Raw genomic sequence first — 13,250 nt, forward strand, 5'->3', positions numbered from 1 at the left:
GCCTCATAGAAGCCTGGAAAGTTGTGAAATCGGTGATGAGCCTGATAACATGGAGGCGGCAGCTAATTCCCCCCCCCACAGCGTGCAAATATCAACAGTACTGTTGAATGCGTCATTGTTAATTGTCTATGGAGATTACGAGTTGACTCTCCTCAATGTAAAATTTTAGACTTAGAATTCTGTACTCGGCTTTTGCATTGCCGAAGTTGTTAAAATGTGTCCAAATGCTGCCATGTTTGGGACCCGTCATGTTGTCCTTCTGCACTCATGTCGATATAACCACAGTGGCTTAGACCCACTAGCCGGCTCTTACCATCCGTTTAAAGAGCAGACTTGCTCACGTGACTATTAACTACATGTTTGTGGTAAGACTGTGGTAGCAAACATGCATTAACCTGAAGAGCATGGTTGGGCTCTCTCACTTTTCACGATCTGGGAGAATAGCCTAAAGTCACCTTTGCTGAAGAGAACACGTAAACAATAGTGACACAGTCACATGTGGCCAGCGGCAGAAATTGATCTCTCAACCATGGAGGTGAGAGGTGACGGTGCTGCTATTGAATCAACAATGGAAGTTAGACTAACCAGTAAGTAGGCTACCGAGAAATGACTTTCTACACTCACTTTTTATGAAGCTATATCCGGCCTTCGTAAATTTATAGAGGAGAATGCAGATATTTAAGTGAAACGATTCCACCTAAGTCAAATGTTTGATTATGTGAACCTCCGTACAGTTCTCCAAGAGTGTTTTTACATTAACTATTCCGTATTATAATAACTGAGTAATCTGTATCTGAATCGTAAATCAGGGAAAACACCCTCTTTACTGCACATAAAAAGACAGTTTAGAGAAATTAGTTAATCGGAACTACTTGCTCTTCAAACGTGAGAGTAAATTAACTTGGATTCTGAACGTAGTACATACATTTTATTAGACTTGGGAATCCTCCCCAGACATCACGGAGTTTTCCTCTCTGATTATTTTTCTAACTGCTTTCATGGTAAAGTGAGATTGTCTATCTGCAGCAGTTACTGCGCATCTCTGTTAGGTATTCTTACTGGAAGACGGCTATAGACAATTTTTAGTATTTCGGCTGTTATAAAACTCCTTCAAAGTGGATGGACTGGAGCCCTTTGCTGCTTCTTACGGGCGTGTCATCACAGCCAAAAAGCGCGGATCCGGAAGAAAGGATCCCGCTGTTCAGCTGCGCCAGTGGCCGGTCTACGCAGCAATACGCACTGGGCGTGTTTCCGCTGGGGTCCCGTAACTGGACCGCGATCGGAGGCTGTCAGCCAGAAGTCGGTGCGGGAAGGTGTGCAGATGTTCACAATCCCACTGCCAGCCACACGTCCGTCCTTCCCTGTTTCGCTCCTACTGCGCTCGGCTCCTATGCCACGTTTTAAAGTCGCACGACTTTTGCGCTGCATGCCATTTTAAGCAGGAGCCTAGTGTTTTTGGTACATCCGCTATCTGAGAAGAGTTTCGGCTGAGGTTGCTGGAGGAAAAAAGCCACTGCGATGCCTGGCGAGGAAGCAGGGCCGGCCGAGCGTAAAGGCTCCGAGTCCACGGACGCGGTCCAGCCCGAGAAGAGCGACACGAAAGTCGCAGGAGCGCAGCTCCCCGTTTCCAGCCGGTTCAACTTTAAGTCGGTCCTTTGGACCTTCGGGAGGTGTCTGTCCGCCCTGTTGCCCGTGTACCTGGCTGGGTATTACAGGATAAGCACTGGCCTGCTAGTCTTCGGGCTGACGTTCTACACAGGCTGGAAACATGCTCGGGATGCGAAGGAGGCTCGCCTGCGCTCCGCCATGCAGTCGCTGGAAGACGGAGAGGGATCCCAGGACGGAAGAGCCCTGCGCGGTTCGCAGCGTTTCCCAGGATCGGTACGCGTCCAAAGCCGCATCGCTGCGTTTTTTTATGTCCAGTTATCGCTCTGTTTGTCCAGCCAAGGTGAATCATTGTGCTGCCATTGATGTACTTGCTTTTCAAACGCACTGCTACAAAAATTATTTTTGCAGTCATTTATTTAATGAAAGGAGCCGTTAATGTGTATCGATTTGTGAATTCAGGCTTTTCCCGTGGTTTTTGTTTTACATTTTAAATTAAATTGCAGTCTACAAACTGTAAATAAAATGACCTGAAGAAGTTCTGTAAACCATCCATGGAAAAAAGTGAAAAGCTTTGAGGATCTAGAATATATGCCAACTGGATATGGACCAGAACATCATGTAAAACCCAGAGCTAAAAAAGAGAGAAAAATTAAACTAATGAGCAGAGATATATTGGTAAATATAAAACATTAATACGTGAATTCGTGATCCCTGTTATAGAAACTATTAATTATGCAGTATGAAGGAAACACTTTTGTTATTAGAATGTAGCAAGCTACGGATGACAGACAAAATTTGAAATATTCCCGGTATACTCTAACAAGAGCGGGCTGGGTGAAAAACACCCTACTAATTAAATCTTTGTCTATATTAGGCAATCCTTGATACAGGCCCTCCGGCAGAATTTGGAGGGGCGGGGAGTCAAACAAAGTGGAGGAAAAGAGAGTAAATAAATGGAAAGTGGCTGGATGTTAGGGAGGGTTTTGGAGCTGCTAGAGACGGTCATTATCAGTTAGCACGTGGAGCGTGGCGCTGGGTGCTACTAGTGAGATACCGCTTCTGCTTTTTGGCTGGGGCACTCCCATCACTCCTGTTACCGCGAGGAGTCAGACACAGCACATGCTGCGGGGTGCTCAGATGCCAACGCTGACTCATTGTGAAAGCAGCCATTCTCCCCCTGAAACCAACCTGCTCACGCAGGCTGACCCCCCCATCAGCATTGACACGCATGTGCTCAGGGAGTTTGCAGCTGCCAGTCGGGGCGGCGTTGCTGGGGTCTGTCATGTGCACCTTGTTGTATTACAGGGTGTGTTCCTAAATGTCTCTACCCACAATCCTTACAGAGGACACACTAATGTTAAGTGTCTGAGTGCATCAGCTGACTCACACGCAGTATTTGTATGTACTATTTTCAGGTCATCTCTGATTGGTGTAACTACCTGATGTTAGGGGGATAGGGGAGTTTTAGCTTTTATTATAATTTAAAGTACACTGATTGGCCAGTGCCCATTTGTGGTTGGGGGTGTGTCCAGATCAACCGAATATGACGGTTTAGTCACGTAACACTTTATCTTACTGTTTCTGTTTTCCTTTTCTTGCTAGATTCACATTCCAGATTTGGAGAAAGTCGAGTGGCTGAACAAGGTACTGCATTGTTTTGCTGTCTGACGTCTGTTTGCCGTGATGCCAGACCCTTCATGAAACACTGCCCAGTGCTGCAGTGAAGCTTAATGACCGTCACCCTCATAGATTCGCTTTTCAACAAAACCCAGGCAACAGACGAACATAAAGGAGATCGGTTTGTGCGTCGATTACGCACGAGTCACACAAAACCTTTCTTATCCCTGGTTGGGGTCGATATAGGGGGTGATATTTTCACATCCAATCAGACCTTCAGTTGCCATTAAATGTAAGAAAAATTCACCCCATCCAAGTAAGACCAGTGGCTGTTAATGTTTGTGGAAAAGTACCACTTCTGACGATCTTCAGCCCCCGTCACCCTGGTATCCTGTGATGACCACGGGACAGAGGAATAACTCAGCAGGCTGCAGATTCTGCTCTATGTCTCCTTCTGGACTTAATCTGCCCCAGCTTCTTTCTGTGTGTATTCTAAAGCATTAGCTACAGTAACTGTGTCTTAACTTAAGCGAATCCCGGTCTTAGTAATAACTACAGATCTGTTCTGGCCTGTTGGGAGAATAAGACGTTAAAAAAAGAACAATGATCTTGCATGACTGCCGCTGATGTTATTTCCAAAGAGCCAGTTGCCCGCTGCCTATTTTTGATCTGGGGCCTATGACTCACCCCTCAGGCTCGCCAAACATTAACCAGCTGTGGTTTTCTAAATCAAGGAGTCTTTCAGGAAGTCTTCATCTGTACCATAAGAGCTGCTGCCTGGTTTAGCACAAGATGGCTTCCTGCCCCTAACCTGTAGATCTGCCATTTAGGTGTCGATACAAAATGAGTTTCCGTTCTTCTCTTCAGACAAAAAGGGCCACGTCGTCTCCTTCTGCTGCAGAGCTTGCATCAGTCTGCATGACTGTACAGTTATTTTGTTTGCACTGAGTCCTTTTTGCATGATTAATTTTGCATTAGCCAAGTTGGAGTTGCACAGTGATTGCACAAATGCTGCATTCCTAGTTCTAAGCACTTATAAATTGTTACAGCAGTCAGACCAGCAGGAACTAGGCAGTTATTGCATTTCAGCTAGTCTCCATTTTAGCATTTCAGCTAGTCTCCATTTTAGCATTTCAGCTAGTCTCCATTTTAGCATTTCAGCTAGTCTCCATTTTAGCATTTCAGCTGGCTTCCATATTGACGTAACCGGTACCATAACTTTGGACATTACTAGTAGCTTACAATACTGCTAGCCTATATTTTAACATTACTGCTAGATATCTTATAATCATGCATGGTATAAAATGCTTACTTCTGGTGTCCTGTCCATGGTGTACGCTATATTTAGCTACCCAGGATAGGCACCAGATCGTCTTTATTGGATAAGAGTTGTATCCATAATGCATGGTGAATGTAATAATACTGACTACAGTCTTGTGTTGCTTGATGACTGGGATTTGTGCTGAGAAAGACATCGTTAAGTGATTTTTCTCTTGTGCGAACATCATAGACTGTGCACACACAAACCTAGGCTGCAGTAAACTGTTTTACTGTAGAAAGAGTACTCTCTAAAATAGCGATAAAAAGTATGGTATAGTGAAAACATAAACCAATGACGTAGTTGTTTATTATCTTAAGTAAGTGTAAAAGTGCTACCAGCAGTGCGGTCGGCTTCTTTACACCAACATCACCACAAACATGGGAGTAATGCAAGGCATCGCGATGCTATAACGTTATGACGTCATCACTAGGTGGTAGGAACTTTAAATTCCAATATAACTTTATGGATGAGACCACTGTGATTTATGCGGTCTGTCGTCGGTCGAAACCTCATTATGGAATGGAATATAAAGAATCGGCGTTTGAGGAGGTTTTTAGAAATGCTTGACATTTAAATGTCAAGCAAACATTTCTGGTCAGATCCTGAGTGCAGAGCAGGTCTCATGCTGGGTCAGTGATGCATGTCCCCCTAGAGGAGCCCATCAGCCCTCGTCTCAGCCAGACGTCGGTGTGCTCAGCGTCTGTTGTATCAGGAAGCTCCGAAGGTGCCTCTCCATCTCTCGCGGCTTCACCCCCATGCAGGTCCTGCAGCAAGCCTGGCCGTTTGTGGGCCAGTACCTGGAGAAGCTGCTGGTGGAGAGCATCGCACCCTCCATCCGCTCCAGCAGCACTCACCTGCAGACTCTCAGCTTCACCAAGATTGACATGGGATGCAAGGTAACGTCATGCGTCGGCATGATCTAGGAGCCAGAGCCTCCCTGCTGATGGGGGCTCTGTGGGGACGGGTTTCCTGTTTTGGCCTGATTGCTGGTGCATGGTGACATTGGTGTTCTCTGTGTTTATTTGTCTCCATGGCGATGGTGGTCTGCAGCCTATGAAGGTGGTCGGTGTGAAGGTCCACACAGAGAATGACAAGGGGCAAATCCTGCTGGATCTCTATATCAAGTGAGTCTGCTTCTCTCACTAGGTTTGCCTCAGATGCAAATGTTGATCATATTGGGCATGATTTCTATAATAATTCTCTTTTTTTGCATTTAGTTATGTAGGAGATGTTGAGATTGATGTGGAAGTCAAGAGGTATTTCTGCAAAGCCGGAGTGAAGGGGATACAGGTATAGGAGCATGGGGCTGCCTCTGGTCACGGCTTCATCGCGGCTCGATGGGCCCCCAGCTCACGCTCTCTCTCCTTCTCCGCTGCCAGCTTAAGGGCATGATGAGGGTGATCCTGGAGCCCCTGATTGGCGACGTCCCCATAGCTGCTGCGGTGACCATGTTCTTCATCCAAAGGCCCGTAAGTAGCTCACAGTGTCAGTATACATCCACCAACATGATGTTCTCTAATGTGGCCGTGAGTCACCCTGCACTCTGCTGGCTCCTGTCTTACCCAGAAACTGGACATCAACTGGACTGGCCTGACGAACCTACTGGACGTTCCAGGGCTGAAGTGAGTGGAGTATTTTTAGTGCTGGTCCTCAAGAGGACTGCAATTACCATTTATCTCTAATGTGATCTGAATTAGCCGCAGCAGAATCTTTTGGCCTTGCTGAGAATTAATTTTTTCTTCTCAATGCCTAATTAGATTCAGAATTCTTGGTTATCTAGCTAAAAATGCCTTGGCGCTTCTTAAGGAGAATTCAGGTAGCACTGAAAATTCCCGCGCAGCTGCCGAAGGTTCTGTTTGACATGTTGTCACTTAAAATGTACAGCTAATGGCTTTAAAGCAGCATGTCAGTACAAACACTGTTCTAATTTTCAAGCTTCGATCGTTCCCTGTAGTGTCATGTCGGATAAGATGATAATGGATGCCATCGCCTCGTTCCTGGTGCTGCCCAACCGTCTGACAGTGCCCCTGGTGGCCGGCCTGCCCGTCGCTCAGCTGCGATCTCCCCTTCCAAGGGTAACGCCTTCGATATGTGGACTGCCATGCCCATGTTTTCTGCAGAAGCATAACAAGCAGGCAGATTTGATTGAGAAAGTTAACTGTGGTGTGTGGCTCAGCGGCTTGGGATGTTGTGCCGGACACCGTAAGGTTGTCGGTTCACATCCCATGGCAACGCAGTGATGTTACTGAAGGGCTCTTGAACAAGGCCACTGCCCCAGGAACTGGCTGAGACGGCCTTCTCAGTTCTACGTCTCCCTGGATAAATGTGTCTGCACAGTAAATAGAACGCAGTCTTGCCATGCGCGAGGACCTCTGCTAGACCCATTAGACCAGTGTTTCCCAACCCAGTCCTCGAGGGAACCTGGGACTGTCCACATTTTTGCTCCCTCCCAGCTCCCAGCCAATCGGGAACACCGAATACCTGGTACAGGTGCACTGGGAGCTGAGGGGAAGCGAAAACGTGGACTGTCCGGGGTTCCCCGAGGACTGGGTTGGGGAACACTGCATTAGGCTAAAACAAAATATGTTGACATTGTCTGTATTGTTGCTCTTGCCCGCCTGCCTTCAAGCTGCCATCTGGGTTGTGTTTAGGGTGTGGTGCGCATCCACCTCGTGGAAGCTCAGGATCTTGCTGCCAAGGACAGCTACGTGAAGGGCGTGACAGCGGGCATCTCAGACCCCTACGCCGTGCTCCGCGTGGGACCACAGAGCTTCACCTCGCATCATGTGGACAACAACCTCAATCCTCAGTGGGGGGAGATGTATGAGGTAGGATGGGGGGGCGGGCAGAGCATCGTGGACTGGACTGGGAGCTGCTGTGTGCCTTTAATGGGACCAAGATAGAGGGGGGGGGGCCTGGAAGCAGACCTTCAGGCAGTGGCACTGGATAGTTAAGGGTAACTGGGGGGGGGAGTCATGTAATGAAATATGCATCAGCCTGTTTATTATGCAAACCAGGCCAGTTTAATGTCTTTTGTCTAACATTTGCCAATATTTTGAATGTTACAGCACAAGCCTGTCCGGCAGCTATGTATCTAAAATGAATGAAACACATAATAAATAAATTTCCTTTTTTGTGTATATTACTAGATCATCAGTGTGGTTTATGTAAATGTCTGTTTTAATGACTTTATTAATGAGTGATTTAACACAGTGATGTTAAATCATCGTGCTTGCAGTGTCCATGCTGTGTGTCTGTCTGCACATCGGACATTTGTACGTTGCAGTCATGCCGGCTCTGTGTGTGACTGTGTGTCAGGTGATTGTCCATGAGGTGCCTGGTCAGGAGCTGGAGGTGGAGGTGTATGACAAAGACCCAGACCAGGATGATTTCCTGGGGAGGTACTTGTCCCCTGTCTCTCATCTCCCATCACCCCCATCAGGTCGTCACCATCACCACCATCACCACCATCATCATGACAGAAACACAGGACAGTGGGCTTTTTCTCGCCCCCTATTTTAAAGCCTCCCCCCTCTTGTGGTTGTCTGCAGGGTGACGATAGACCTCGGCATGGTGAAGCAGGCTCACGTTCTGGACGAGGTGTGTGTGGAGTGCGCCTTTGGGGCGTGACCCCTGAAGCAATGAGCAGATTTTAATATTGATTTTAAAATTCTTAATCCTGTAGGTAGGATCTTATTTGTTTAAAATGATATCATTGTTATTATTTAGATGCCATGAATTTGACGGTTGTGTTTCAGTTTCTAAGTTCATGCTGGCCGACTGTATTCCGCACTTTCCCCTCGTCCCGTCTCTGACGTTACAGACCAGTAATCTCGTTTATGTCTCGTTTGGATGGTTTGTCAATTTAAGCCTGATCTTGATTGGTTTCTTCATTATTCGTATCAGTTATCAGGACATAAGTCAAATCAAACAGTGCCGCATAAAAAACACACTAAAAATGAAGATATTGTTCACATGTAAGGTGCTGCTGTAATTATGCGTGCTTTTAAAAGCTCCCCCTTCTCTTTCATTACAGTGGTTCCCACTGAAGGACATTGATACAGGGCGTCTCCATCTGAAAATGGAATGGCTCTCACTGCTGCCCTCTAGTGACAAGCTAGAGCAGGTTAGCTTACAGAAGGCCTTCAGTGCGACGTCGAGTCGCCTGTGCTGCTGCGTTAAACTGGAGCCCGTTACTGACGCCACATCCCCTCCTCCTTGTTTCAGGTGATTGAGAGGAATAAGACAGTAGCTGTGAAAGCAAGCAGCCGGCCCTCCGCCGCCATCCTGGCCGTGTACTTGGACCGCGCTGAGGAACTTCCTGTGAGTCACATACCTGCTTCCTGTTTCCATGGGACCCGGCCACTTCCTGTGGGTGGGGGGTGGGCCTTGGGCACAATAACAGCGCCATCCGCACTTTTGGGTGTGGTTTTTTGTGGGCATGTCGAAACCAATCCCAGCCAAGTGAACCAGTATGGCTGTAAACTCCCCCCTCAAGAAGATCGGTGGTCTTCAGCTGCTTCTACTCACATGCTCCTGCCATTTGTCACGTTGCCATGGGATTTGGCTGTTATCAGGACCACAGGGAGGGGGACAATGGGGCAAAAACAGCTGCACACGCCCTTGGCCATTCCTCAGATGCTTGGGATTTCTGTCCTCCTTTTAGCCTTTGCTGTGTTGCTAACTGGTTTTCTTTTGGTAAAATGCATTGCAGATGAAGAAGGGCAACAAAGAGCCCAGCCCGTTGGTGCAGCTGTCTGTGCAGGGCGTCGCTCGGGAGAGCAGGGTGAGTCGCATTGATTGGCTACTTCATGATCTCAGACGCCTGCATTCTGCACACTGTGCCGTCAGATACACCAGTCTCTGCCTTTCACAGTCACTGTCCTCCTCTTGTCAGATGTGCGCTGAGACCACGAACCCCGTGTGGGAGGACGCCTTCACCTTCTTCCTTCACGTCCCCAATCAGCAGAACATCGTCATCCAGGTATCACGCCAGATTCTGTGAGGTCGCCTGCTACCCAGTTGCTTTCTGTCCGATTGTTCAAGCAGCCAAATTTTGCGAGATTAATGTATTAATATTCGCAAATTTCATCTTGTTTGGTCTCATTGTCCTGCTGCTGTCCTCAGCGAACGTGCTGTCCAGTTTTCTGGGTACTATCCCAGCACACCCTGCCGATTCTGTAAGCCCCTCTGATGTCTGTCCACTCCTCTCTGTCCCATTCCGGTTCTTCCTCCCAGGTGAAGGACAGTGACCGGGTCCAGTTGCTCGGCAGCCTGTCCATCCCGTTGTCTCGCCTGCTGGCCAACCATGACCTTTCTGTGGATGACTGGTTTCCACTGGCTGATGCCAAGGCTACCAGTCGCATCTCTCTTCGGGCCGTCCTAAGGGTGAGACCACTTTCACATTATGGTCTACATCCATAGTGAGGTTCCTTAATGAATGAGAGATCAGTCCTGCAGTCCTTGATGGACAAATGTCAAAATGCTAACAATGGCTACGCTAACAATGGCTACGCTAACAATGGCTACGCTAACAATGGCTGCGCTAACAATGGCGCTTTCTTTCATCCACTCACCATTGTCTCAGTTATCAGGAGTCTCAAAATGCCACCCTCTTCCGTTTCCTAGGTGCTCTGGCTGGATGAGGAAGCCGCCCTCCACGCGCCGAAGGTCTGGGTCTCCGGTCCTGCGTCTGAGGGCACGGAGAGACCCCAGCACACATCCCCTAGTGACGGCTTTGCTACCGAGGTGAGTGGCAGGTCGCAGGTGTATGCACTCTATTCTACGATGGTCTGCAGTCCGCCGTACCGCCTCACTCAGATGCTGCACTTTCCGTCCTCTAGGGGGTGCTGCGGATTCAGCTGGTGGAGGCGCGGAATCTGATCGCCAAGGATAATCTCATGGGCGGCATGGTGAAGGGGAAGAGCGATCCCTATGTGAAGACGCGCGTCGGGGGGAAGACCTTCCGGAGTCATGTGGTCAACAAGAATCTGAACCCCACCTGGAACGAGCTGTATGAGGTACTGATTGGTCCGGCCCACCTGCCCAGGGTACACTGCACACCCGTTGCTAAGAATGAGCTGAGGACATGGTCGGGGCCCATTTGCTGTGTTTCCAGGTGATTCTGACCCGAGTGCCTGGGCAGGAGGTCCAGTTTGACTTGTACGATGATGATGTTGGCACGGATGAATTCCTGGGGAGGTGGGTTAGCACTTTAATTTAGATATATTGTATTTTGATTTTGAACTGTTATGAACGGCCTGGTTAATTATAATGTCCTCCTGTGTGGGCAGGTTTAAGGTCGGCTTGAGTGACATTATCCGCTCACAGCATGTTGACCAGGTGAGGGTGTGTCAGAAGGTGCTGTGATGGTGTCCATATATACTGCATATATAGTGCAGTTTTTTGTGGAGTTTTGTCGGCACAGTATGGAGGGTTGCCTTAGTGATGACTCATTGCGTGTCTTTTCCTGTGGGGGTCTGCTTCAGTGGTACACACTGAATGATGTGAAATCCGGCAGCGTCCACCTGGTCCTGGACTGGATGCCTACTGTTGTGGATCCTGCTCGGCTGGATGAGGTCAGACTAAGCAAAGCTCTCCATAATCCTTTACCGGCAATTGTGTGAAGGGGGAGACTGAATGATCTTACTGCGCTCTGCGAATTCACCAAACCCTCAGGCCCTGAAGCTCCAAGCCCAGAAGTCGTACCATAACAAGACCGTACCCTCTGCCGCCCTGCTCGTCGTGTTCGTGGAGCGCGCCCACGCCCTGCCTGTAGGTACACCTTTCCCAGGTTCCCAGAATTCCCAAAGTTTGTTGTCTGCTTTCTTTAGCTTTGATGAGTCAGATATATTTGTGTAGGTATGTGATTATATGCATCAAGTATGAGATCTAACCAGCCAGCATTGTACAGTAAATATTAAGTAACTGCAGTTTAATTGTGGTTTGCCTTTAAGAGAAGGATGGTATTGTTTTCTGCAAGGTCTTTTGGGTGTCTGTAGAATACAAGTACAGACATGCTTAGAAATATGTACCACTCGTTAATTCCTTTTTTGAAGTGAGCATTCGTACCTGCTACTGCCGCTGGTAATTTAAATATTGAGGGTTAAATTTGAAGGCAATCCGAAGTAACTGGTGTTCAAGTGATGTGAAGAAGATGAAAAATTGAATTCTACATTTTGGGGCTGTGGGGAGGGGTAGGCATGAGCAAGGACAAGAACACAGAGGCGAAGGCTGGTGGCCAAGCAGGGCCCCCCCCCCGTAAGATGGAATTTAGTTGGAAAAAGAAGGAAATGGGGAAAGAGCAGTCAGGGAGTCATGGGTGACTGGAGGTGATCGGATTCTGGTGTTTCAAGATGGATCCTGCTGGACTGAGGAGGTGAATGTTATGAGAGTGGGAAGTGAGGAGGAGGTGAGGGAGAAGTGAGAGGGAGGTGGGGGGGTGAGGGGGAAGTGAGAGGGAGGTGGGGGTGAGGAGGAAATGAGTGGGAGGTGGGGAGTGAGGGGGAGAAGAGAGGGAGGTGGAGTGAAGTAAGAGGAAGGTGGGGGGTGGGGAGGAGGAGAGAGGGAGGTGGGGGGTGAGGGGGAGGAGAGGGGGAGGTGGGGGGAGTATGATGTTGGCTCACAAGCTGAGGGGGTTTAGAGAAAAGGAGAATGGGAGCAAATGGGAGCTTCAGTTGCTCCACGAGTCGCTGGCTGTGATCCTTTGGGAGTCAGACTCCTTCACGGGAGCCTGGCTGCCAGGACTATGGTGGCACCTGGGCTGCTCAATCGGTCCCAACCCCGTATCTTTGGGGTTTGGGCCCTGGCTCACCGTCTGCTCCAAACAGCTGTCCGGAATCCTGACAGGTAGCCACTGTCCAGGGTGCCGCAGCGAGCGCATGGCCGCCTGTCCTGTCTGTGTCGGTGCATCCCAGCATCACTAACTGTACGGTCAGATAACAGAAACATTGTAGAATATCATTATTCACTCATCAATACATTCCAGAAACTTAGACCCTTAGGAATTAGGAGGTGAATTAGCAGTCAGGTGCTTTTAATGACATCATCTTGACTGGCTGATCATCGGGAAGTGCGGTGGAGTCTGAGGTTTGTCTTTGCATCAGCAATGATTGCAGATTTTTGTTGTCTGCTCATCAGGCTGGGAGGGGCTGTAAGGCCATTTCCTACCAGTTATACAGCCATCATTCTGCAGCAACAGGGATTATTCACTAACTGAGAATATTCAATGCAACAATTAAATCTTAGAGTTCGTGACTTTGTGATCAAAAACAAGCCTGACTTATGGACGGGTCAGGAAAAAGCCTTCATTCCGAAAAGATCATGGCAGTACGGTTCAGATCTGCAAAGATGCATCTGATGGGATTTCAAGGTTTCTGGAACAAAGACGATGAATCACCGCAGTGGTGAATCACGACAGGCGGCGCGGTGGAGGAGGGGCGACGCTTTGGGAATGTTTCTCAGCCAAGACACTTGGTCTCCTTGTAGCCGTAAAGTCGACCTTGAGCTCCTTTCTTACAGCCTCTGAGTTGTTTTCTTGCCTAATGTTAACGGTGTCACTGGAATTAGCCTCTATTACGCATCATTTCAGGGCTTCTGAGAAAAACAGAATTCAATGTAACAATCAGCAGATCTGCTGAATGGGTGAAAACAGTTTGGAAAAAGTCCAAGATAAAACCTCAACCTCACTGAGATCCTGTTCGGT

General features: G+C 48.3%; 1 protein-coding gene across 14 annotated transcripts in view; it reads left to right on the top strand.

Annotated features, from left to right (window-relative positions):
* Window positions 1-493: 493 nt before the first annotated feature.
* esyt1b (extended synaptotagmin-like protein 1b) overlaps window positions 494-13,250 on the top strand; it is a 31,098-nt gene continuing 18,341 nt past the window's right edge. For 4 of the 14 annotated variants that reach the window (XM_049000263.1, XM_049000259.1, XM_049000262.1 and 1 more), the window contains exons 1-22: window positions 497-1,881; window positions 3,211-3,252; window positions 5,308-5,442; window positions 5,597-5,670; window positions 5,764-5,836; window positions 5,926-6,015; window positions 6,113-6,168; window positions 6,501-6,621; window positions 7,198-7,374; window positions 7,865-7,947; window positions 8,098-8,146; window positions 8,583-8,672; window positions 8,774-8,869; window positions 9,261-9,332; window positions 9,444-9,530; window positions 9,785-9,934; window positions 10,175-10,294; window positions 10,390-10,566; window positions 10,665-10,747; window positions 10,840-10,888; window positions 11,035-11,124; window positions 11,225-11,320. In XM_049000263.1, the coding sequence (XP_048856220.1) occupies window positions 1,519-1,881; window positions 3,211-3,252; window positions 5,308-5,442; window positions 5,597-5,670; window positions 5,764-5,836; window positions 5,926-6,015; window positions 6,113-6,168; window positions 6,501-6,621; window positions 7,198-7,374; window positions 7,865-7,947; window positions 8,098-8,146; window positions 8,583-8,672; window positions 8,774-8,869; window positions 9,261-9,332; window positions 9,444-9,530; window positions 9,785-9,934; window positions 10,175-10,294; window positions 10,390-10,566; window positions 10,665-10,747; window positions 10,840-10,888; window positions 11,035-11,124; window positions 11,225-11,320 (2,373 nt within the window). In that variant the 5' untranslated portion in view covers window positions 497-1,518. Of the gene's footprint in view, window positions 1,882-3,210; window positions 3,253-5,307; window positions 5,443-5,596; window positions 5,671-5,763; window positions 5,837-5,925; window positions 6,016-6,112; window positions 6,169-6,500; window positions 6,622-7,197; window positions 7,375-7,864; window positions 7,948-8,097; window positions 8,147-8,582; window positions 8,673-8,773; window positions 8,870-9,260; window positions 9,333-9,443; window positions 9,531-9,784; window positions 9,935-10,174; window positions 10,295-10,389; window positions 10,567-10,664; window positions 10,748-10,839; window positions 10,889-11,034; window positions 11,125-11,224; window positions 11,321-13,250 lie in introns of all 14 variants that reach the window. The other 10 variants (XM_049000270.1, XM_049000266.1, XM_049000265.1 and 7 more) reach the window with 6 other exon arrangements.

The sequence above is a fragment of the Brienomyrus brachyistius genome, unplaced genomic scaffold (assembly GCF_023856365.1).
Source record: "Brienomyrus brachyistius isolate T26 unplaced genomic scaffold, BBRACH_0.4 scaffold50, whole genome shotgun sequence".
Classification (NCBI taxonomy): domain Eukaryota; kingdom Metazoa; phylum Chordata; class Actinopteri; order Osteoglossiformes; family Mormyridae; genus Brienomyrus; species Brienomyrus brachyistius.